This window comes from Bos javanicus, chromosome 26 (genome assembly GCF_032452875.1).
Source record: "Bos javanicus breed banteng chromosome 26, ARS-OSU_banteng_1.0, whole genome shotgun sequence".
Taxonomy (NCBI): domain Eukaryota; kingdom Metazoa; phylum Chordata; class Mammalia; order Artiodactyla; family Bovidae; genus Bos; species Bos javanicus.
Window position 1 is genome coordinate 23,852,796 of NC_083893.1, and position 23,872 is coordinate 23,876,667.

General features: G+C 48.8%; 1 protein-coding gene across 3 annotated transcripts in view; it reads left to right on the plus strand.

Annotated features, from left to right (window-relative positions):
* The window catches only part of PDCD11 (programmed cell death 11), a 41,170-nt gene extending 17,722 nt beyond the window's left edge, over nucleotides 1–23,448 (plus strand). For 2 of the 3 annotated variants that reach the window (XM_061403327.1, XM_061403328.1), the window contains exons 16-36: nucleotides 861–1,031; nucleotides 1,814–2,033; nucleotides 2,835–2,984; nucleotides 3,403–3,518; nucleotides 5,180–5,721; nucleotides 6,640–6,702; nucleotides 11,731–11,839; nucleotides 13,428–13,517; nucleotides 13,696–13,801; nucleotides 14,225–14,402; nucleotides 16,393–16,449; nucleotides 17,249–17,371; nucleotides 17,931–18,053; nucleotides 18,404–18,704; nucleotides 18,909–19,022; nucleotides 19,644–19,793; nucleotides 20,005–20,255; nucleotides 20,941–21,109; nucleotides 21,606–21,759; nucleotides 22,247–22,412; nucleotides 23,127–23,448. In XM_061403327.1, coding sequence (XP_061259311.1) covers nucleotides 861–1,031; nucleotides 1,814–2,033; nucleotides 2,835–2,984; nucleotides 3,403–3,518; nucleotides 5,180–5,721; nucleotides 6,640–6,702; nucleotides 11,731–11,839; nucleotides 13,428–13,517; nucleotides 13,696–13,801; nucleotides 14,225–14,402; nucleotides 16,393–16,449; nucleotides 17,249–17,371; nucleotides 17,931–18,053; nucleotides 18,404–18,704; nucleotides 18,909–19,022; nucleotides 19,644–19,793; nucleotides 20,005–20,255; nucleotides 20,941–21,109; nucleotides 21,606–21,759; nucleotides 22,247–22,412; nucleotides 23,127–23,298 — 3,525 coding nt within the window. In that variant the 3' untranslated portion in view covers nucleotides 23,299–23,448. The remainder of the gene's footprint in view (nucleotides 1–860; nucleotides 1,032–1,813; nucleotides 2,034–2,834; nucleotides 2,985–3,402; nucleotides 3,519–5,179; nucleotides 5,722–6,639; nucleotides 6,703–11,730; nucleotides 11,840–13,427; nucleotides 13,518–13,695; nucleotides 13,802–14,224; nucleotides 14,403–16,392; nucleotides 16,450–17,248; nucleotides 17,372–17,930; nucleotides 18,054–18,403; nucleotides 18,705–18,908; nucleotides 19,023–19,643; nucleotides 19,794–20,004; nucleotides 20,256–20,940; nucleotides 21,110–21,605; nucleotides 21,760–22,246; nucleotides 22,413–23,126) is intronic. The other variant, XM_061403329.1, reaches the window with a different exon arrangement.
* Nucleotides 23,449–23,872: the final 424 nt, after the last annotated feature.

Below are 23,872 nucleotides of genomic sequence, written 5' to 3' on the forward strand. Positions count from 1 at the left end.
CAGGGGACCTCTGGGTCAGGCTCTGCTCTTAGTTGGAAACTCACGGGAAGAAGTTGGTTCTACCGTGAGAGGTACGCCCATCCATCGAACCACACCCGGGGCAAGCCTGCACTTTGCCTTGTTTCCCTGGTGGTAATTAGAGCAAGACCGAGGTACTGCTCGCAGATGCTAGTGGTCAGTGCAGAGTGGGAGTCCAGGGTGTTGGGGAGGGGCCGCGTGGCATGCCGGGCCCGGCGGGACACCCCCAGTAGCACGTCCAGCCTTCTCAGGGCGCTTAGTGCTTGTCCCCGAGCTGGAACAGTTGGTAAGTACCCGCTGTCTCTTTTCTTCCCTCCCCCTCTCCCCTGCTGAGATACGGGTCTCAGAATATTCCTTTTGGTCTTAGTGTGATAGCTTAGAAGGAAGACCCTGCCTTCTTTCTCACAGAATGTAAAATGAAATCTCCTCGGAATGAAGATGGACAGAGAAGGTGAAATAGGGTTGGTTGGTATAAGATGGAGGCAAGAGAGGTGGTGTCATGGCTGATCCAGCTGCTAAGCCACAGGGATGAGCCATTCCCTTCCGGTCCCCTCTGGTGTCTAGAGATAAGTTGATAAGGAATGAAACAGTGATCCCCAGACTGCAGTGTGTGTCAGAGTCACCTGGAGGGTTTTGGTCCAGCAGAGCCTGCTGTCCCCCCTGCCCCCACCCCGTCTGATTCAGCAGGTCTGGTGTGTAAGGGTTTGCCTCAGGTTCCAGGTGATGTGGTGGCTGTTCATCTGCACACTCAGAGAATCACTGTGGTAGAGTGGAGAAAGGAGACGGGAGAGGTAGACAGTGCGTCTGCCCTTTTTGGAACATTCCTTGATGAAGTCCACTAGCTCCTTTGCAGGAAGCCAGCCTTGGTCTCCGCAGTAGAGGGTGGCCAGAATCCCAAGAGCTTCTCAGAAATCCATCCCGGAATGCTGCTTATTGGTTTTGTGAAGAACATCAAGGACTACGGTGTGTTCGTCCAGTTCCCCTCAGGTCTTAGTGGACTGGCCCCCAAAGCTGTAAGTTCAGATTCCTGCACAAGGGCCTTTGAGGGGAGACAACAGGGTCACAGACCCGGAGGGCTGGTGGGGAAGAGCAGGATACTCTATATTCTCTTGAAACACTCTCAGGGGCATCACATAAAGGTGCTGGGTGAGAAGGAGTGGAGCTGAGATTCCATCTGCAATCCTCTTGCCCGTTGTGTGTCCTGGCTCAGGGCTGTGTCCTGGAGGAAGGCGTAACTTTCCACTTCATGCTATGGCATTGGGAAGGTCATTGGATGGCCATCTTTTGCAACTGAAGAGGATCCTAGAGATCCCACAGGATCACTTAGGCTACTGCATACACTGAGATCAGAGGGCGAGGGAGTCTTATCAAAGCCCGTGTAAGATGGTGGAGAGCAAAGGGCTCATCACTCATTTCTGCCACAGACTGTTCATAAATCTCTCGTCCCTTTCCTCAGTGTGTTTCCCTCATGTCTTGCCTGGGCAGGTCTCATTTGTATCTCCTGCCAAAACAATTTTAAAGATGGGAGCAGAGGGGAGGGCCCCAGAAGCATGCATAGTGAGGGGCAGAGAGTTGCTCTGGGCCTTCTTAGCTGGGTGGCCTTAGAAGGCTGGGTTGGCAGCCAGGGCGCCTCCTGTGTATTTATGGAAGGGGAATACAGCTGTACTCAGAACTGGAGGTACTTTGTTGGGGTACACCTACTGCCTCACACATTTCTTTCTGGGTGTTTTAAGGGGGTTGTTCTAATAGAGGCTTCCTTTCCTTTCTTCATTTTGTGCATGATTCTTCCCTTTAGATCTTGAGTGACAAGTTTGTGACCTCCACAAGTGACCACTTTGTCGAGGGGCAGACAGTGGTTGCAAAGGTGACCAATGTGGACGAGGAGAAGCAGCGGATGCTGCTGTCGCTGCGGCTGTCGGACTGCACCCTGGGGGACCTGGCCACAACCAGCCTCCTCCTCCTGAGCCAGTGCCTGGAGGAGCGGCAGGGCGTCCGGAGCCTCATGAGCAACCGAGGTGGGGGCAATAGGGCAGACGATGAGGGCCAGGGTGGAGCGTGTGCAGCCTCCATTAGGCCTGTCTGTTCCAATGAGTTGTTTGGCTCCCCCGATATTTAAAAAAACAAGGCTAAACTTTTAAAAATGGGAGTAGGACCTCTGAAAAGGGCACAAATCTGTTAGGGTACTGCTCAATAAATGTTTATAAAGTGAACACCCCTGTTTAACTGCCACCCAGATTCCAATAAAAGATCATCACTGTTAGCCCAGGAGTTGCTATGCTCCCTCCCAGTCCAGAATCCAGATTCCCCTGAGTTCTGTGGCCTCGGGTTTGCATTTGTGTGAGTCCATTCACCCCTTCACTTTTTGTTCCTTTATCCATCACGTGTGGTGACTGATAAAATGGAACCAGGGCCTGCTGGAGGACTTTGTGGTGGTCTTAGTCTGATCCTCCTAAATGTTGAAGTTGTGTAGAATTGTTGGAACCCTGATGGGATTTGGGAATGAGAAGCTTGAAAGGGTAGCTTCCAAACAGAAAGGATGAAAATTCCAAAGCCAAGACAAAGCATGTGTTCCTGACATTGATTGGCTATTTCCGTGGATTATGGCCAAGAGGGATTCGCAGGGGGCATAGGTCTCTGCCTGTGATGGGAGTGTTCATGGACATCAGACATTTTCACCAAGAGTGGTTTTACCTTCACAGCGTTTCCAATGCAGAGTGTTGGAAATGTCCTCCGTATGGCAGCATATTTCCAAAGGGAAAAGAATGGTGAGTGTTGTTTCATCTTGTTAATCCCTGTTTCCTTTGGGTTTCTGTCAGACTCTGTGTTGATCCAGACTTTGGCTGAGATGACCCCAGGGATGGCCCTTGACCTGGAGGTGCAGGAGGTGTTGGAAGATGGTTCTGTGCTGTTCAGTGAGGGCCCCGTGCCCGGCCTGGTCCTGAGAGCCAGCAAGTATCATCGGGCAGGTGAGTGCGTCTCTCTCACCTGTCTGGGTTGGTAGGGGAACCCTTTGCCCATTCCTCTGCTGGGTACAGAATTTCCAAATACATAGGCTAAATGAGCTGATTCAATGGAAGTTTTTGGCATGCTTATCTTGTGTAAATGCAAACGAAGACAGCCGCAATACTAACGGAGGTTTAGGTATGAATCCTTTTATTGTTGTATTTGGGTGAATCTAGATTTTTTATTTATCAGGTTGTGTAAGTTGACACACTTGAATTATGGGAACTCAACCCTAGGCTTCCCTAACCCGTGTAGACCCAGGACATAGGTCCTCTTCTGTTTTGTGCCTAAGGGCTGCAGGGCGGTTGGGGAGATGCTGTCTTCTTCCCCGCTCCCCGGCTCCAGGAGGGTGATCACATTGTGTGTGGTTCTGCACTGCAGGGCAGGAGCTGGAGCCTGGGCAGAAAAAGAAGGCTGTGATCTTAAACGTTGATATGCTGAAGTTGGAAGTACATGTTTCCCTCTGCCACGATTTGGTGAATAGAAAAGCTAAAAAGGTAAGCTTGTTGATTGTGGACTTCGTTGCCATGATTTCAGAGGCACCTCCACCCCTTCAACCCCACATGCTCTGCAGATGCTTGTACACAGGGTAACTATGTGCCTGGATTTGTTTGGGTCATTCCCAGGTATACCTGTCGTCTGGTGTGCTTGGTTTTTTTGTTTTTGTTTTTTTGACTAAGCTGTGTGGCTTGCCAGATCTTGGTTCCCTGACCGGGGATTGAACCCAGGCCCTGGCGGTGACATCACAGGTCACAACCACGGGAGAGCCCGGGAATTGCCCTGGTGTGCTCGTCAGTAGCAATGACGTCCACTCTAGTTCAGGCGGATGAATCATGAGGTCATCCTGATTAGGGCCCAGCTGGTGTCGTAGAGGAGAGCAGCAGGCAAGGTGGCGACTGTAGGACTGACGGACTGAGGAGTCCATGCAGAGGAGTGGAGGCCACTGTCTGCTTGGTGCCACGCGAGAGCATCTGGGCTAGTGTTGCTAAGGCATTGAGTTTTAAGAGAAGCCAGGATTTAATTTTTTTTTTCTTGAAATAGGTGTGGGAAATGTTAGAAACTCTTTTTTAAACATCATGTGAACCAAACAGAGCATGTCTGTGGGTAGTCTGACTCCAGGCTGTTCATCTGCACCCACTCTGTCCACTTTGTGTGGGCAAAGTATAGCTTCAAGGAAGCTCTCAAAATGAGAGCTTTCTCATTTTCTCTGCAGATGACACATATATTTCATCATTTTCTGAAGTACTTATTAAGCTTCTCATTGCATAGGGTATGTTACAGAGGATTATATAGATGTAATCCTTAACCTCTAGTTGCTTCTAATTTTGAGACTTTGAGACACAAAGAGAAGTAGCAAACAGTATTAACCCCTCACTAAGCTTTCTAACAGGGCTTCCCAGGTGGCACTAGTGGTAAAGACCCTCCCTGCCAATGCAGGAGACATAAGAGATGCAGGTTCCATCCCTGGGTCGGGAAGATCCCCTGGAGGAGGGCGCGGCAACCCTCTTCTGCATTCTTGCCTGGAGCATCTCCATGGACAGAGGAGCCTGGTGGGCTACTGTCAGAGGGTCGCAAAGAGTCGGACACGACTGAAGCAAGTTAGTATGCATGCATACTAGCTTTCTAGTAGGCCCCATTTCCATTTTATCATCTGAGTGAAGCTGGCTCTCGTGTAAAGGCATGAGCACAGGTTGGATGATGGGGAAGGATAGGCTACATCCTCGTACATAGGAAGCTGTCGGTAGTGACTCTCGTTGGCTGAGTGAAAACATTGGGTGGAGAGCTGCAGGACTAGGAGAGCAGGAACCACAGTGTTGTGTTAAAGCTGGAGCACAGTTAGCGGTCACCTGGCTGTACATCAGAGTCACCTATAAAGTTCTGCTTTTGCCAGTTGTAGGACAGGACTAGGAATCTGAATTCAAAACAGAAGCTAACTCCAGGCGATCCTGACATAGTTCCTTGAGTGTGATCATGTCGACAGCCTCAGAATACAGGAGGGGAAACTGGGTCCAGGGAGTGGAGGCTAGTTTGCTCCAGCTCACGTGAGCCTTGGGTCCCCGGGACTCAGAGGGCTTCCTCAGTCACACCCTGCCCAGTGGGTGAGGAATGAGTTCTTGTGCTCTGTAAGAAGCAGGGATGGTGGTTTTCTGTTTTCCAGCTGAAGAAAGGCAGTGACCTCCAGGCCATTGTGCAGCACTTGGAGGAGTCCTTTGCTGTCGCCTCCTTGGTAGAAACTGGCCACCTCGCCGCTTTCTCCCTGACCTCTCACCTGAACGACACCTTCCGCTTTGACTCAGAGAAGTTGCAAGTGGGGCAAGGCGTCTCCCTAACCCTCCAGACCACAGAACCAGGAGTGACCGGTCTCCTTTTAGCCGTTGAGGGGCCAGCTGCGAAGAGGACCATGAGACAGACCCGGAAGGACTCAGAGACAGTTGACGAGGACGAGGAAGTGGATCCGGCCCTGGTCATAGGAACTGTAAAGAAGCACACCCTGTCCATTGGGGACATGGTCACGGGGACTGTCAAGTCCATTAAGCCTACCCATGTGGTTGTGACCCTGGAAGACGGCATCATTGGCTGCATCCATGCCTCCCACATTCTAGATGATGTTCCAGTGGGCACGTCTCCTACTGCCAAGCTGAAAGTTGGGAAGAAAGTCACTGCCCGAGTGATTGGCGGGAGAGACATGAAGACCTTCAAGTATGGAAGCTTAGGGCGAGGGGCTGGCTTTTTTTTTTCAGCTTTGTTTTTATTTATGCAGAGGGTCTGGCTTTGAGGAGAGCTTGTTGTAATTGTGGGAGAAGGGATGGGAACTGGGGCAGGTTCCAAAAATCGTGCATATGTCAGATTTTCTTTTAGTTCACCAAAGTATTCACCAAAGAGTCCCTTTGTCTCTCTCTGTTTTTTAATGGTGTATAAGGTAGTGGTTAAGAGCAGTCATTTAAAGTCAGATCTGGGTTGAATTCCAGATTTGCCACTTAAAATTACACGACCACGAGTTAAACAATTCCTTGGCTCTCAGTTTATTTTCCTAATTTGTGAAGTAGTGACTACCTTGTAGGGCCATCGCGACGACTGGAAAAGGACACCGGCCCCGAGTGTGCCTGCTGGGCTGTCTGACACATAGTTATTGCTCGGTATATATCAGCAGTTACTATAATCCACTCCCCAGTACATACCTTAATTGTATTCATTTACTTTAAATCGAGTCACAGTTATGTTATTGCTGCAGAAGTCCTTGCTATAAGAAAACCAAAGAAGAATTCTAAGGCTAGCCAATAATTTGCATATTAATTTCAGTACCTGTGGGAACTTCAGTAAATCATTTATTCTCTCTAGGCCTCATTTAGAATGAAAGAGTTGGAGTATATTGTCTGTAAGGAAAATTCATTTCAGGCTTTAATATGATAATCCCAAAAGATCAGATGAGCTAATTTCTGAACGTTGACTCAGACATTGAGAATGGAAACCATCAAGCCTGATGTTACCAGGGGGCGGTGTGCCGGTGGAATGGGTGGTTTTTTTAAGCTCGGTTGGGTGTGAAGTTAAAAATTCTGATCTCCAGATTATAGTGTGACAGAGAATAAGAGAATTGATCTGACTTTATTTCTTTTCCAGGTTTCTCCCAATAAGTCATCCCAGATTTATTCGAACCATCCCAGAGTTGAGTGTTCGGCCAAGGTGAGGGGAGCTCCAGTGGTTCCGTAGATAGAGCATAGGCTTTGGAGTCAGGAACCTGAATTCTTAGTCTTAATTCAGTCAGTGTTGTGACTTATTTTGCCTCTCTCTGTCCAGGTTGTCTTTTTTGTCTTCAGAAGAGAGATTTGTCTGGTTTCTCAGTATAGCTAAATTAGAGAGATTATATGAAAATCAATGTGAAAGCTGTATTCAGAGTTTAAGTATCAATTTAAAGGCTGATTCCAAGTCTGTCTGTTGACGTTTGACAAAAAGAAATATTTTTGCTCTCAACCTAGTATTCTCAGTTCAGTTCAGTCATTCAGTCGTGTCCAACTCTTTGCGACCCCGTAGACTGCAGAACGCCAGGCTTCACTGTCCATTACCAACTCCCGGAGCTTACTAAAAAACTCATGTCCATTGAGTTGGTGATGCTATCCAACCACCTCATCCTCTGTTGTCCCCTTTTCCTCCAGCCTCCAATCATTCCCAGCATCAGAGTCTTTTCAGATGAGGCAGTTCTTCACATCAGGTGGCCAAAGTATTGGAATTTCAGCTTCAGCATCAGTCCTTCCAATGAGTATTCAGAACTGATTTCCTTTAGGATGGACTGGTTGGATCTCCTTGGAGTCCAAGGGACTCTCAAGCATCAATTCTTCAAAAGCATCAATTCTTCGGTGCTCAGCTTTCTTTATAGTCCAACTCTTACATCCATACATGACTACTGGAAAAACCATAGCCTTGACCTTTGGCTAAGTAATGTCTCTGCTTTTTAATATGCTGTCTAGGTTGGTCATAGCTTTTCTTCCAAGGAGCAAGCATCTTTTAATTTCATGGCTGCAATCACCATCTGCAGTGATTTAGGGGCCCAAAAAAATAAAGTCTGTCACTATTTCCTCATCTATTTGCTGTGGAATGATGGGACTTGATGCCATGATCTTAGTTTTCTGAATGTTGAGGGTTTTTTTTTTTTTTGAATTTTGAGTTTTAAGCCAACTTTTTCACTCTCACTTTCAAGAGGCTCTTTAGTTCTTCTTCGCTTTCTGCCATAAGGGTGGTGTCATCTGCATATCTGAGATTATTGATATTTCTTCTGGCAATCTTGATTCCAGCTTATGCTTCATCCAGTCCAGCATTTCTCATGATGTACTCTAATATAAGTTAAATAAGCAGGGTGACAGTATACAGCCTTGACATACTCCTTTCCTGATTTGGAACCAGTCAGTTGTTCCATGTCCAGTTCTAACTGTTGCTTCTTGACCTTCATACAGATTTCTCAGGAGGCAGATAAAGTGGTCTGGTATTCTCATCTCTTGTAAGAATTTTCCACAGTTTGTTGTGATCCACACAGTCAAAGGCTTTGGCATAGTCAATAAAGCAGAAATAAATGTTTTTCTGGAACTCTCTTGCTTTTTCCATGATCCAGCGGATGTTGGCAATTTGATCTCTGGTTCCTCTGCCTTTTCTAAAACCAGCTTGAACATCTGGAATTTCATGGTTCACATACTGTTGAAACCTGGCGTGGAGAATTTTGAGCATTACTTTACTAGTGTGTGAGATGAGTACAATTGTGTGGTAGTTTGAGCATTCTTTGGCATTGCCTTTCTTTGGGAGTGGAATGAAAACTGACCTTTTCCAGTCCTGTGGCCACTGCTGAGTTTTCCAAATTTGCTGGCATATTGAGTGCAGCACTTTCACAGCATCATCTTTTAGGATTTGAAATAGCTCAACTGGAATTGCATCACCTCCACTAGCTTTGTTCGTAGTGATGCTTCCTAAGGCCCACTTGACTTTGAATTCCAGTATGTCTGGCTCTAGGTGAGTGATCATATGCCATCATGGTTATCTGGGTCATGAAGATATTTTATAGTGCTTCTGTGTATTCTTGCCACCTCTTCTTAATATCTTCTGCTTCCACTAGGTCCATACCATTTCTGTCCTTTAATGTACACATTGCATGAAATGTTCCCTTGGTATCTCTAATTTTCTTGAAGAGATCTCTTTTCTTTCCCATTCTATTGCTTTCCTCTATTTCTTTGCATTCATCACTGAGGAAGGCTTTCTTATCTCTCCTTGTTATTTGGAACTCTGCATTCAAATGGGTGTATCTTTTCTCCTTTGCCTTTCGCTTCTTTTTTCACTGCTTTTTGTAAGGCCTCCTCAGACAACCTATTTGCCTTTTTGCATTTCTTTTTCTTGGGGATGGTCTTGATCACTGCCTCCTGTATAATGTCACGAACCTCCGTCCATAGTTCTTCAGGCACTCGTCTATCAGATCTAATCCCTGGAATCTATTTGAACCTAGTATTCTAGAACTCACTAATTCCTAAACATACACCGTGTAGCCAAGAATACTTGTTCTTTGAGTGGACTACTGCTTGTTGACTGAAAATTTTAGGTCATACTCTGGTGGATTATGCAAAGGGATGTTCCACAAGGGATGCTGAGTGCGCTAGTAGAACTGGTAGTAGACTGGTAGAACTGGTAGTTCCGTGTAGTGGTGGATCCAGTTTGTCTGGGGTCATTCTTTCAGAGAATCTTAAGCATGTTGATCTGTGGGCCTGTCTGCTTCTGCTTCCCACAATCAAAAAAAAAAAAAAACAGCAAAACCCAGCCTCTTGTAACTGGACAGGCCATCCGTGAGTGAAGTTAGACCCACAGTACTGCCAGTACTTCTGCAGTCGTGCCCCCATCCATCCAGGCTGTAAGTCTTATGTGCCTAGGATGTCATGCAGGGACAGGACAGCTTAAACAGCTTTCTGAGGTTAAGGTTTGCTCAGCATCCCAAAGGGATCAGAAGAGAAGTGGAACAGTGCTGAGAGGGCTTGTGTCTGAGATAGGGACATACTTCTGGACCCTGAGCACCAGATGCTCACAGTGCTGTGGCAGTGTGGGTCAAGCCAGGAAACGAGTGCCTTGCATTGAGGAGATGGGGGTGGAGAGCTACAGTGACAGACAGACAGGTGGACAGGCAAAACTCGAGCACATCTTGCACCTCCTCCGTGCACCTGTGTTGTATTGTTAATTATTTTATTTTAATCAGCGCCTCTGAGAAGCATAGTATAAACACAATGGTATAACTGCTGTGTTTCTCAAATGCCTTTGTTTAAAATTATGCATCTTGAAGTCAGGAGGGAAAACATTTGTTTAATCGATGGTGTTGACTAACTTGACAAATGCTTATTTTCAAAATGCAGTATTTTCATTCCCACTTAGATATGGAGATCTCATGCACAAAGAGAATGTCCTACATCTTGGAGCAGAGTTCAGGGTGGGTGAAGGTCTCTCAAACTAGATGAGATGTTTCCTGATCAATTAATTACTCCTTTGGAGGGGCTGCAGTTAGGAGAGCAGACGGTTCAGGAGTCTTTATGTGTGTCTTGGGAATTCCTGCTAGTCGCTGAGTTTTCTCTTGGCATTAATGTAGTTATGGCTGCTTTTTTTTTTTTTTTGAGAGAAAGGTAAATTAAAATAATTTGGGAAAAAGAAAAAAGATAACACATATTTGTAATGTGTGTTTGTGTTTTATTTTTAATTTTTTTCTTTTAGCTTAAACAGCAGACATCTATTTTCTCATGATTTTGGAGACTTTTGGTCTGAGACAAAGGTATCAGTAGGGTTTGTGCTTCTGAGGCCTGTCTCAGCTTGCAGATGGCTCTCTCCTCCCAGTGTCTTCATATGGGCTTTTCTTTGTATTTATCTGTGTTCTAATCTTTTTTCAAATTTTTTTTTATTGTGGTGAAAGCACAACGTAAATTTACCCTCTTAGCATATTGTTAGCTATATGCATGTGTTGTAAACAGATCTCTAAACTTTTTCATCTTGCATTAACTAAAACTCTATACCCATTCATTTCCTGCTCACCTCCCAGCCTCTTGCAACCATCATTCTACTTTCTGTTTCTTTGAGTTTGAGTTTGATGTCTTTAGATGCCTCATGTAGGTGGAGTCATGCATAGTCCTTCTGTGACTGGTTTATTTCACTTAGTACCATATTCTCAAAGTTCATAGGATATCTGTATTTCAGCTTTATTTGTATATGAGTTTCCTGTGGTTTTTATATTCACCAGTATTTGGCTATTATATGTTACAGTTTTACTAGTGTTACTTGTACCATGTTATTGACGAGTTCTGTTTTGTTTTAGAAATTTGGATGGGTAAGCTGGGCTAGGTTGGAATGGTAGGAGTTCTTTGCTTCCGTTGAAGTGATTTGTAGACTGATAATTTTCAGACCACATCTCCTCGTTGCTTTTCTGCATAGACAAAGAGAATCAAGAAAGTGGTAATGCCAGAGTAGCACAGGACAGAGCCCTGAATTTTTGAGTCAGAAGCTCTGACTTGAGTTCCTGGGTCTGTAGCATAAAATGAGTTTAATAGTATCTTTCCTTGGAGAAGGCAATGGCACCCCACTCCAGTACTCTTGCTTGAAAATCCCGTGGACAGAGGAGCCTGGTGGGCTGCAGTCCATGGGGTCGCTAAGAATCGGACACGACTGAACAACTTTACTTTCACTTTTCACTTTCATGCATTGGAGAAGGAAATGGCAGCCCACTCCAGTGTTCTTGCCTGGAGAATCCCAGGGACGGGGAACCTGGTGGGCTGCCGTCTATGGGGTCGCACAGAGTCGGACACGACTGAAGCGACTTAGCAGCAGCAGCAGTATCTTTCCTGTTTGAGTCACACATGAGAGTGTAGTCACATTCATCTGTGAAAGCAGTTCTGCAAACAGTAAAGTGGTAGCTCAGGCATTGAAATAAGGAAGGTCATTTCATTTTCTACACTTATGAAGATCATTGTTGGCTACCTACTTTGTAGTTTGTTCATACCTAGGTGAGTGAGTTGGAAAGGATTAACTTTCATGCAGGTATTGTGAACATTCATTCCTGTTTATGAACAGAAATGGGGGTGTGCATGGTTGGTGTGTATGTGTTAGGGGAGTCCAGTAAAATTAATCCAAGGCCAGTTGGGGGAGATGGTCTCAAGCTAGAAGCTTACAGAGATTGGTTTACTCTTTCCATTGCCTTTCTGCAAACAGTGAGCTGAAGGAGGATGGCCATACTACTCTCAACACTCACTCTGTAAGCCCCTTGGAGAAGATTAAACAGTATCAGCCTGGTCAGACTGTGACTTGCTTCTTGAAGAAGGTGAGAAGTGCATGCCCTGCAATGCAGTGCTGTCTTTCTTATAGAAGAAAGGGGGGAGGAACTGGCAATGACCATTTGCACTAGGCTTTGATTCTGTGTTTGCTGCCTTGCTGATGTGTGGGAGATGGTAAAGCCCTCTGCTCCTAGAAAACATGTGGTCTGTTCAAGGAGCTAAATTTATGGCTTCCAAACAGCAAGCAACTCACAGTTCTATGTATTTGTAGATTTCTTGTACAAAATAGACAGAAAAATACATCATAGAGCTAGAATTTTAATCCAGTACTTTATTTTAAATAATGTAAAATTCACATTTCCGTGTCCACAAATAAAGTTTTATCAGAACATACAAGAAATAAAAAATTTTATTTGAAATAAAGTATTGGATTTTAGATTTTTGCCTTTCATAAAGCTCAGGAACAGTGTAAAACAATATGTAAATTGGGTGTCAGATTATGTCTTCAAACCCTAAGTGGAATCGTAGTTGAGTAAAGGGAAGAGATCAGTGAGAACTATACTGGTTAGAATATATCAGAGAGAAGGTCAAGGTCTGTCTGGGCTTGACCTTGAGGGATAACTCCTCTTCAGTGCTGCCAGAATCTTCCTGCATGAGCATCTGTCTAATTATGTCCATGATGCTTGATGCCTTTAGTTACTTTTTGTCTGTAGATATTCATAAACCCAAGATGCCTTAGAGTAATATTTAAGGTTCTTCAGAGGGAATTCCCTGGTGGCCCAGTGCTTAGGACTTTTCACTTCCACTGCCAGGGGTATGGGTTTGATCCCTGGTTGGGGGCTAAGATCCGTAAGTGGCCAAAAAAAAGGACTCTTTATGATCTGACCTCGTGAATCTGGAGTACCGGTCATGCTGAAAACCTCTTTTTTCCCTTCTTTATTTCTACACTGGGGTACTGTTTCTTCCCATTGCCTATAATTCAAGGTCTAGCACAGATAACCTTCCCTTCTTACTAGTTCTCCTATAGAGGCTGTATACTCCTGTGTGTTGCTTTCTGCTCTAGTTATTTGCATACTCACTCAACTTACTTTTTGCAGACTGTAATCTCTCTGAAGGCAGGGCCTGGCTGTTATCACTATCATGCCGTGTGTAGTGGCTGCTTGATAAATGTTTTACTGGGTTGACTTGAAAATTGGGGTGTATATTTAGGGTAGAGCACTGTGTCAGTCAAAAAATCTAAACTGATTTAGAAATGAGATGTTAGTCCCTGAAGGCTGCTAACTCACTGTGTACAACTGAGCTTAGAGGCGGCTACGAGGTCAGTGGGATTGGTTCTGCTGCTTGAGGACGTTACCTCTGAGGCCTTTTCTGCCTCCTGATCAGCCGAGGCACCAGGAGGGATGTGTGTTCTGCTGTGCTGGTGGGGACTCTGAGCTAGACTGAGTAAAGCCTGTGAGAAGTGGAGGGTGGGCAGGGGCATTGGGCCGTGGGGGTGAGTTCCTGTTACTTGGGAAAATGTAGAATTAGGGCCCTTTCAGTGTGATTTTAGAAGTGTCTGTTTTAGTGAAAGGAAAAGAAGAGATGCTTGTATCTGCCCCATTCCATTTCTCCTCTTGTTTTTTTTTTCCCTCCTAGTACAACATGGTTAAGAAATGGCTCGAGGTGGAGATTGCTCCAGACATCCGAGGGAGAATTCCCTTGTTGCTCACTTCTCTTAGCTTCAAGGTCAGTGTGCCTGAGATGCCTGGAGAGGAAACCCCAGCTCCCTGAGCTCGACTTAATCCTTGGTGTGTGCTCACAGTGGGGACAGGGAACCGTCCCATAGGGGATACTTACTGTACTGTGGTTTTAGATAAATGACAGCCTTTCTTCAAACATCAAAGGAAATTTTTTGTCCTTCTAGGTTCTGAAACATCCAGATAAGAAGTTCCAGATTGGCCAGGCCCTGAAGGCCACCGTGGTTGGCCCAGCAGAGTCCTCCAAGGCCTTCTTGTGTCTTTCACTCATAGGTGTGGTGATGAAATGGGACCTGGTCAAGGAAGGGAGGGGGTGGAAAGGGTTGGGAGAAGGTCTTAGTCATCGCCCAGGTTGAAGGATGCCGTGGATGTTGGCATCCTCAGAAAGTCTAGTGCAGAGGCTGTGTCCTTGGAACAGCTTTTCTCCAGGAGCTTTGCTCTGTGGCCTGTGTCTGAGACACCTTTACCTACAGTTGTTTTTCTTAGGTCTCTCAGAAAGGGTCATCCAACACTCGGCCCTGGCATCCTTGACCACGTGGTACAGTGGTCTGGGTCTGTGTGATTATTCCGGTCCACTCATCCTAGACACCCTGAGCCCAGACACCTTCACCTCCCGCCAGCCTCTGGTTGGCTACTGTCTCAGCTTCTTTCTTGGCTCACTTCTTTTTCCCTGAATCTGGTTCATTGTCCTGCCAGGTCCTCACAAACTCAAGAAGGGGGAAGTGGCCATGGGCCGTGTGGTGAAGGTGACGCCCAAGGAGGGGCTGACCGTCTCCTTCCCCTTTGGGAGGGTTGGAAGAGTCAGTATGTTTCATGTAAGTGACTCCTACTCAGAGACACACCTGGAAGACTTCGTCCCACAGCAGATTGTCAGGTAGGCTGGATTCTTTTCCTTTTCCCCACTATCTGTGGGATTGGTGGGGATTTTTGGGGTTTTGATTTTTTTTAATTATAGGTGTGTGGTTTTGTACCAGAAAAAAAATAGCATATAAGATGGAAACTGAACATTGCTGTTGCTCCTCTGTTTCTCCATCACTTTTGCTTTGATTTCTTTCAAGACTCTAATATATGTAGTTATAATTTTCCCTTATGTAATAGTAGAATTTAATTTTCTATACTGTTCTGCAACTTGCTTTTTCTTAATAGCAGTGACTCATGCACTTTTTCTTTCCTATGCTAGTATTTTGAAAACTTCCTTGTTCTTTTACCTTACTTTTATCATTTTTTTTTGAGTTGCATTTTGTGTTTTTTTAAACTCAGTTTATGTAAATAATTCTGTTGATGGACAGTAATGTTGAAGTCAGTATGTTTGCACATATGTTTGGATACTAGTGCAAGTATGTGTGTGAAATAAATTTCTAGAAGTAAAATTGATGGGTTAAATAATGTTAAACATCTTGCCAAAGTATCTTCTAAAAGGACTGTGCTGAATTTTATTTCTATTAACAGTTAATGTGTCTGTTCATATTTCACACCTCTGTCAACACTGGGTATTTTTTCTGTGTGGCATGTGGGATCTTATTTCCCCAACTAGGGATCAAAACCATGTTCCCTGCATTGGGAGTACAGAGTTTTAACCACTGGATCACCAGGGAAGTCTTGACACTGGGACTTAATTTTATCTAACACTGGATATTCTTAATTTTTAATCTTTGCCACTGAATAGGCCCAGAGTGATCTCTTAATTTAACTTGAATTTCTCTTACTGGCCATTTTTCATGGTTGTTGGCTGTTTACATTTGTTCTGTGCTTTGCTTGGTCAAGTTGCTTGATTAACTATTTTGGATGCACAGAGTTTTGAAACCATTTTATAGCCTGAATAAACTAGCATTGGAGAGGCATATTTCAGCTTGGTACAATATGTACTTTTCTGACAGTCACACACAATTATCCAGCAATGGAGTAGGCACCTTCCGGAGGGTGAGACTGGAAAGCAATAATTGCTCTTTCCCATCTCGAGTGTCCCAGCCACCAGCACCTGCCTTCATTCTCAGCCACTTGCCAGAGCTCAACAGCACAAAAATGCCCAGGGCCTAGGAGAAGAAGAATGTCACAGAGAAATCCAGAATCATTTCTTTTCTTTAGGCTTACAAAATACAGATGTGATTTTTCTATTTTCAGCAAAATATATTTTTAAAATAACCTTATAGTTAAGCATATGAGTAGTGTTCAGTTGTAGTTCCTTGACTTATAAGTTAACTCCCTAAAGGCAGACAGTCCCTTCAGCTCCTTCCCTGCCTTAAGGGCTGTGATGCCCTGGTGGGAAACACAGATGCCATCGTGGGAGGATTTGGGCTGTATTGTTGCTGAGACCCTTCCTCCTGGTAAGATTCTCTACCCTGTAACTTTGGGTGGTTACTTGCTATTTTCTGTGATGTGAGTGTGGAAGCCCCCTAGCAAGAGTAAACCCTACTTTCCCCGAAGAAGCCTTCCCCGCTTAGGTCTCACTCGGGGGGCCGCCTCTGAACTGTGAATCCGCAGTGGTCCTGGGCCGTCCCTGCCACGGTTCCCTGGGTGAGTCTCTCCACGAGATCAAACCCTCCAAACTCGTGACACGGGGCAGGTCTCATCTCCTGCGTGTTCCCCACGTGGCTCTGCATGCCTTCCAGAGGGCTCTCGTGTCCTCTGGTTTCCTCCTGCCAGCACCGTTCTTGGGTGAGAAGAGCAAGTAGCGCTGCTTTTACCTGATGGACTGAGGCCCAGAGAAGGGCCTTGTCCCGAGTCCCTCAGCAGGTGGTCAGCAAGCTGAAGAGCAGAGCCCTCACTCTCGCCTGTTGCTCAGCCTTGTGAGAGGAAGCCGAGGCCCTCTCCCGTCTCCCAAGCTGCTGGGGTCTGCATTGCCTTCTCCTTTGTTCCCATTCTAGGTGTTATGTCCTGTCCGCTGCGACCCCTGTATTGACTTTGTCGCTGAGATCATCCAGGTGAGTGTCTGTGTCATCGGGACAAGAATCGGGGAAGAACCTCCCAGAGGACTGAGGAGAGGCTGCGTGGATCTGACAGGGCTTTGGGCCTCCCAGCTTGCCTCACCACTCACCTCCTTTATGCCTGGCCCTGTTTTTATCCAGAAAAGCTGAGGACATTCTAACTGTAGAAGAACCTGTCTGCTCAGGCTCTTGTTTCCCAGGGAAAGGTGCAGACATCCAGAGTGGGGCTTGGGCTTGCCTGTTGGTGGTCCTGGTGAAGGGAGGTGATGTAGCCCCCAGGGTTACACAGCAGGGGCGAGTGCCGTCAAGTGGTTTGGCCTGAAGTCATGGTTTGAAATGGACATTTATGAGGCTTGACCTCCCTCTGGCTTGACCATCCTCTCCCTGTTACCGTTAGCGCTGTCCAGAGCTGACAGGACTTCAGGAGAAGGTGGGGCTGGGCTCTTCAGGCGATGTCCTACTGACAGGTCCAGAGTCACATTCTTACAAAGAGTTGTTACCACAGGAGGTCTTCCCAGGTAGCGTGGTGGTGAAGAATCCTCCCACCAGTGAGGGAGATGCAGCAGATGTGGGCCTGATCCCTGGGTGGGGAAGATCCCCTGGAGCAGGAAATGGCAAGGGGCTCCAATATTCTTGTCTGGGAGATTCCATGGACAGAGGAGCCTGGCGGGCTACAGTCCATGGGCTGGCAGAGTCTGACATGACTGAGTGACTGAGCACATTATCACGGGAGAGTTAGGGGTGAGGGTGGGCAAAGGGATTAGAGGTATGTGTGTAAGCCTTTTTATTCCTTTAGGACGAACCCAGAGACGAAAAGCAAAATAACAGATCCAGAGATTAACTCCATCGAGGACCTTGAGGAAGGGCAGCTCTTGAGGGGCTTCGTGAAGTCCGTCCAGCCGTCCGGCGTGCTCGTAGGGTGAGTGAGGTGGAGCCTGGGGACGTGGACCAGCCCTGTGTCCTCCAGGAGCCTCTCCTGGTTGGCCCCCGCTGCTCCCTCAGTCACCATCTCTGAAGGAACGTGAAGGAAGGAGACTCTTGAGTTCCCACAGTGTTTTAAATTCCAAGTCTTTTCATACTTTTAAAAAAAGTTTTAAATTATTCTTCTGTTTGGTGTTTTGGACAAAGAATATGGCATGTCACGATTTGTAGGCGTTCCGTGAGCTGCCGGTGCCAGACGCCGCACCCTCCCCTGCTGTTACTGTGTTTTCTTATTGTCTTCTGTCTGTCTAGCAGCTTTTGAGTTGTGTGGTGTGATGCTCTGATATGGGGTGAAAAATACCTTTCAATTATATCTTCGTTATGCAGGATGATTTTTCCAGTCTACAAAGCCTTCTTTATTTAGTTGAATGCCAAGAACCTTGTGTCTGTTGTAAATCCTTGTCCCGCTTGGGTCTCTGGGAAGGTTCGGGCACTAGCTTGGCTGGGACTCCATTGCCATGTTTACGACCACGGAATGCTTGTCTCTCTCCTGTCAGCCTTGGCCCCTCAGTTACGGGTTTGGCCCGACACCCACACGTCTCCCAGCACAACCAGTCCAAGAACGCTCCTTATGACAGACACCTCCCTGAGGGGAAGCTGCTCACAGCCAAGGTCCTACGGTAGGTGCCTTCTCTCTCTCTTACCCCTTTCTCTGGGAACTCTGGGAGGAGATTGAGAGGTAAACTTTAAACATCATGGCCTAGGTAATGGTAAATGTGGTCCATGAACTCCCTTTGTTTGGCGCCTTCTGCCTCAGTTCCTGAAAGCAGGTGTGTACTTTTCCTTGCACAGCACCTGTAGCTGGGGCCGGAGGAAGGGGCAGCACAGCCACGCTCTGTATTTTTCTGCCAAGTGTTGTACGATGTGTGGGTCATTCCCAAGCTGACTGAATGATTCCAGGGCAGGTGGGGGCAGGACCCGCTGTACTGTGTGGTCCTCGTCATCCACTCTCCCTGCCGTGCTGTCGTAGCCTGAACCATCAGGAGAGCCTGGTAGAGCTGTCACTCCTCCCCGACGCCACTGGAAAGCAGGACGTGCTTTCTGCCCCCCTGGGACAGCCACCTCCAAAGCAAGAGGGCAGGGAAACGGAGGCCGCGGAGAGAAACCACGAGGGAAAAGCAAAGGAGAAGAAGAAGCAGAAACAGAAAGAGAAGAGAACTGGGAAGGGGCAAGAGGGGGCGCAGCCACCCAGCAAGGATAAGAAAGAGCCCCAGAAGCCCCAGGCAAAGAAGCTGGGCAAGCGGCCCCACCCCGAGTCCAGCAGTGAGCAGGTAGGGCCCTCGGGAAGATGGCCTCCCCTCACGTGGAAGGTGAGCCTTCTAGAAGCCACCAGCAGCTGCCTCGCCGCATCCTCTTGGACTGAGAGCAGCTGAGTTTGGGTGGGGCGCTGGGTGCTGCTGGGAGGGCAGGGATCAAGCACCCCCTGGGCCGTGGAGAGAAGCAAGACTCAGCATCGTCCCTGCCTGTCATCCAAGGAAATCGGGAACAAGAAGCAGAAGAAAGCTGCCCTGTCCGAAGAGGACGACAGTGGTGTGGAAGTGTATTACCGAGAAGGAGAAGAGGCAGAAGAGATGAGCATGTTGCCCAAGGTGAGGGGCGGCGGGGTTGGGGAGGAGGGCTGCTCCGGGAGGAGGGTCCCTGGTCTCCCGCCTGAGGACTGGGCTGTCATCAGCACCCCTTTTTTGTCTTCATTTTCTGTAAAATAGGAAAAGGTGGCGAGGCTAGTTTCCTCAGTTGGTCATCAGGTCCCAAGGACAGGGCCCCTGCTTAACTGTTGAGTGGGCTTAAGAGTCAATTCTAATTCACATTTATTAAGTGGAGCTAAATTAAATTAGTCAGGAGGTGGGAGAGCCGGCAAAGAAAGGCTTTCAGCCTGTCTGAGACTGTCTCCTAGTGAGAAATGAGGACACCACAGAGGACCGGTGTGGAAGGGCTTCCCTGCCTCCCTCAGAGCGTTCTGCACACCTCTGTCCTAGCATTAATGTGTGTATGCATATGTAGCTCTTAAAAAATTATTACTTAAGTTTACTTATTTACAAAGAAAGCTTTTCGTCACTCCTGTAAGTTTCCCCAGTGGACCAGGGTGTAGCCTGGTGTAGACCTCTAGGTTTCTGGGCATGGTGGGAGCCCCTCCTCCTCCAGTGGGAAGGGGTGGGGGAGCAGGGGCCGCTGGGCCCAGTGCTGGCCTCACGCGCGCCTTTGATGCTCAGGAGAAGCTGACCAGGCCAGCAGAAGCGCCCCGGCTGCAGTTGTCTTCCGGCTTCGTTTGGGATGTGGGTCTGGACACCCTGACCCCGGCCTTGCCACCTCACGGAGAGAGCTCGGACAGCGAGGAGGACGAGAAGCCAGAGCAAGCCATGGTGCCGTATCTTCCAGGGCATCACCTCTTTTGCAGGGACCCTTGGGCTCCCATGCTCTGCCCTAGCCTCAGTGTCTCTTCTGGCGGGTGGGGCCGTCCCAGGCGGGGAGTGATTGCCGAGCCGCAGACTGCCCTGCAGGCTCCTGGCTTCCACTGCAGACCTCTCCGGGTCTGAGGAGCAGACGACTTACCTGCTGCTCTGCTTTCCACAGCAGAAGAAGAAAAGCAAGAAGGAGAGGGAGCTGGAGAAGCAGAAGGCGGAGAAGGAGCTGTCCCGCATCGAGGAGGCGCTGATGGATCCTGGGCGACAGCCAGAGTCGGCCGAGGACTTCGACCGACTGGTGCTGAGCTCGCCCAGCAGCTCCCTCCTGTGGCTGCAGTACATGGCCTTCCACCTGCAGGCCACAGAGATCGAGAAGGCCCGGGCCGTGGCCGAGAGGGCGCTCAAGACCATCTCCTTCAGGTCCCGGCCCCGCCGTCCTGCTTTGGGCCCCGTCTTTCCTCAGGGAGGGCCGTGTTTCCTCCACAGGCCTGCGGCAGTTGGGGTGACTGCCACCAGGGCCCATGGCTTCACAGGCTTTCTCTCAGAGGCCGGTCGTGACATAGATCTGCTCATTTATATTTCATGGTCCTCTTCACTGAGAGAGCTAGGGTCACATTTCCATGAGTCCCTACACTTCAGGTGCCCCACTTGGAGAAAAGTAGAAGAGGAAAAACTTGCCTCTCCACATACCTGGGTGAAAATCCTGGTGTGACCATCTTCCAGGCCGAGGTTCTAGCAGGTTTCCCAAAAGCTAGTGAACAGGGATGGTGCTCCTGTGCATCATTATCGTAGTTTGAGGGGAGATTCAGACCACAGGTTCTGCCCCGTCCAGCCCAGACCTCAGGCCAGTTTGAGATTTGGTAGATTTCCTTCCCAGGAGTGGAGGCAGAAATCAGGGGAGCCTCAGACCCCACAGCCATGGATCGGGGTTCCTGCTTCTACATGAGCTGCGTGGGGATGGGGGCTCTCAGTGCCGGCTTGTGGGGTTGGGGACTGAGGACATGGGTGGAGCCTGGGGAGGGGCCGTGGCTCTAGCCCCCCACTTGGGAGTGGGGGCTCATGGGGCTGAGAGGATGGACTCATGTGCTGACTCTTCTCCCTCCAGAGAGGAGCAGGAGAAGCTGAACGTGTGGGTGGCCCTGCTGAACCTAGAAAACATGTATGGCTCCCAGGAGTCGCTGACCAAGGTCTTCGAGCGGGCCGTGCAGTACAATGAGCCTCTGAAGGTCTTTCTCCATCTGGCTGACATTTACACCAAGTCAGAGAAATTCCAGGTAGGGGTCTGGGCCAGGCAGCCGGCTTCCAGAGGGGCCTCAGCCACTCAGAGACAAGCTCCTGGAAGTCCCTGAGGCAGCGGGGACGTCTTGGGGAGGGGGGAAACCCCTGCCTCTGGGCCCAGTCCTGCCCGAGGCTTGCTCGTCTTCAGGTTGGAGAAGTCGTTTCCCCCACCCTTGAGCCACCAATAGAGGTGTCACAGACGGGAGGCGATGTAGCCCAGTCGCCCCTTTCGTCTCTCCTCGCCCTCATCGTGCTCACGCGCTCTCTTCTAGTCTTGACCTCCTCACGGCATGGGATTAGGAGGGAGACTCCCCAGCACATGCTCTCGTCATCCCGGGTGCCTGCCCTTTCCCCTCACATAGTGGATCAGGGCCTGGACACTGAGGGAGCCCCTGAGCCCAGGGCTAGCTTCCCACGAGCGTAGCCATCTGTCTCTGTCGTTGCCCCCTCTGCTCTCATCCACTCTCTCAGCTTACATCATTCTTCCCACAGGAAGCTGGCGAACTCTACAACCGGATGCTGAAGCGTTTCAGGCAGGAGAAAGCTGTCTGGGTCAAATACGGCGCCTTCCTTCTGCGGAGGGGAAAGGCGGAGGCCAGTCACCGTGTGATGCAGCGAGGCCTCGAGTGCCTGCCTAAGAAAGAGCGTGAGTGCTCGTTCCTTCCACCCACACAGATCCTGAGCACAGTAGAATCTGGGCAGGGGCATGGGGGTCTTTTCATCCAAGGGCTGGTTTAGGGAAGCCTTCTGGAGGGTACATAGCTTGCTCTCTGTTGATTATATACTCCTGAACATGTGCTCGTGTTGCATTTTAAATGCTAAACTCCAGAGGTTGAGGAACAGAAAAGGGATTAGCATCAATTCTTTGCCTGTGCCTGCCTGCCCCACACCTACCTCCCATCCCCCATCCACCTTCTGGGCCCAGAGAGTAGAATGTCTGCTGTTTGGGAGTCGTAGAGCAGTGCCCATCTGTGTATTTAGCCCTCAACCCGCCCCTGCATCCCTCTTGTCATCACCTGGGTCTCAGGACCCAAGGACAGGAAATCAGGCATCAGACTCTGTGCCTGTAGAGTCATGTGTTGTGATGAGGATGTCTCTCTGCTTTCTATGCCTGAGCCGTCCTCTCCCTGCAGACGTGGATGTGATCGCCAAGTTTGCGCAGCTTGAGTTCCAGCTAGGGGATGCGGAACGCGCCAGAGCCATTTTTGAGAGCACACTGAGCATCTACCCGAAGCGCACAGATGTCTGGTCGGTTTACATCGACATGATCATCAAGCATGGCAGCCAGAAGGAAGCCCGGTGAGAGGGGAGGATGGGCTGAGGCCTCATTCTCTGTGGCGGGGTAGGGGGCGGGCATTGACCACTCAGGAGTTTTAGCCCCACACCAGCTCCCAGCACCCCAGTTCTCTAACTGTGTGGAAAATGGCTTTGACATGACACAGCAGGTTCTGTGGCATTCACATTTCCAATTTCTTTTTCTACCTTGGGGGCCAGCCACCGATCTGGATGAAACCTCGGCTGGGAGGTAGGCTGGCCCCAGGCCTGGGAGTCAGGAGACAGGGTTTTCCTCATAATTAATGCTGAGCCTGGCTTTCATAGTAGAGAGTGTTCACAGGCATGGTCTCACCTACCACTACCAGCATCCCCCCAAGACAGGGAGGATTAGAGATGGCTGGACTGTGGTCCAGAAAGAGTTGGTACCCGCCCACGCCTCTCGGTGAGTTTTAAGCAGAGCTGTCCTCACAGATCCACACCTTACTGGTGTCCCGTCCCATTAGCTCTGTCCTGATTCCCCATGTGCCTTCAGGGCACTCCACCCTGTAGCATCTCAGTCTGCTCCTCTGGAAAGCAGGGGTGGTGTTCTCTCTGTCCACGGACGTGACAGTTTATAATAGGAATAAAAATAAAGGTAGAAGTGGGAGTGCTCCAGAGCCTGAGAGCAGTGAGTGAAGGTCAGCCAGGAATCACGTGGCTAGGGACCAAGAGGCAAACGCCATCTGCTCTCCCTCCCAGGGACATCTTCGAGCGGGTCATTCACCTGAGCCTGGCCCCCAAGCGAATGAAATTCTTCTTTAAGCGCTACCTGGACTATGAGAAGCAACACGGCTCAGAGAAGGATGTGCAGGCAGTCAAGGCAAAGGCCCTGGAATACGTGGAGGCGAAGAGCTCCATGATGGACGACTAGGGGCCGGCTGGCTCCAGGACACTGCGGGACCCTCAGGCGCCTGGGCAGTTGAGAAACTGTTGCCTGAGGGCTCTATTTAAGTGCTGCTTTTTCTGCAGCATCCTTGGGGTAATCCCGTCAAGATAAAAAGGAATTTGAGATTTCTTATAATTCCTTTTTGCTTGTCTTAAGAACCAATTTGTTTCATCTTTTTCCTTTTCTGGGGCTGCTCAGTGCTTGCAGGCAGCAGGCTTCTGGGTCCCCAGGGAACCTGAGAGTCTCCTTTGTGGGAGGTCCCTGGAGCAGAACGGAGAGCCGACTCCCCACAACCCTGGAGTCAGGATCCTACTGTGGCCCTGGCGGGCTCTTGGTCCAACTGTGGGTGTGGGTGGGGTGATCAGCAGGGTCCTGGGAGCAGGCCGAACCTTCTAGATTATGGGATCTCTGGACCTTGCCTCTGCCTCAGCTCCGTGGTACCTTGTGCCCCTTGGTGGAGGCTGTGAGGCTTGGACAGGAGGAGAGGCAGAGCCCAGAAGGGAATTCAGGGACCTGAGTGCCTGAGAGGAAGGTGACAGGTATCAGCTCAAACCACCTG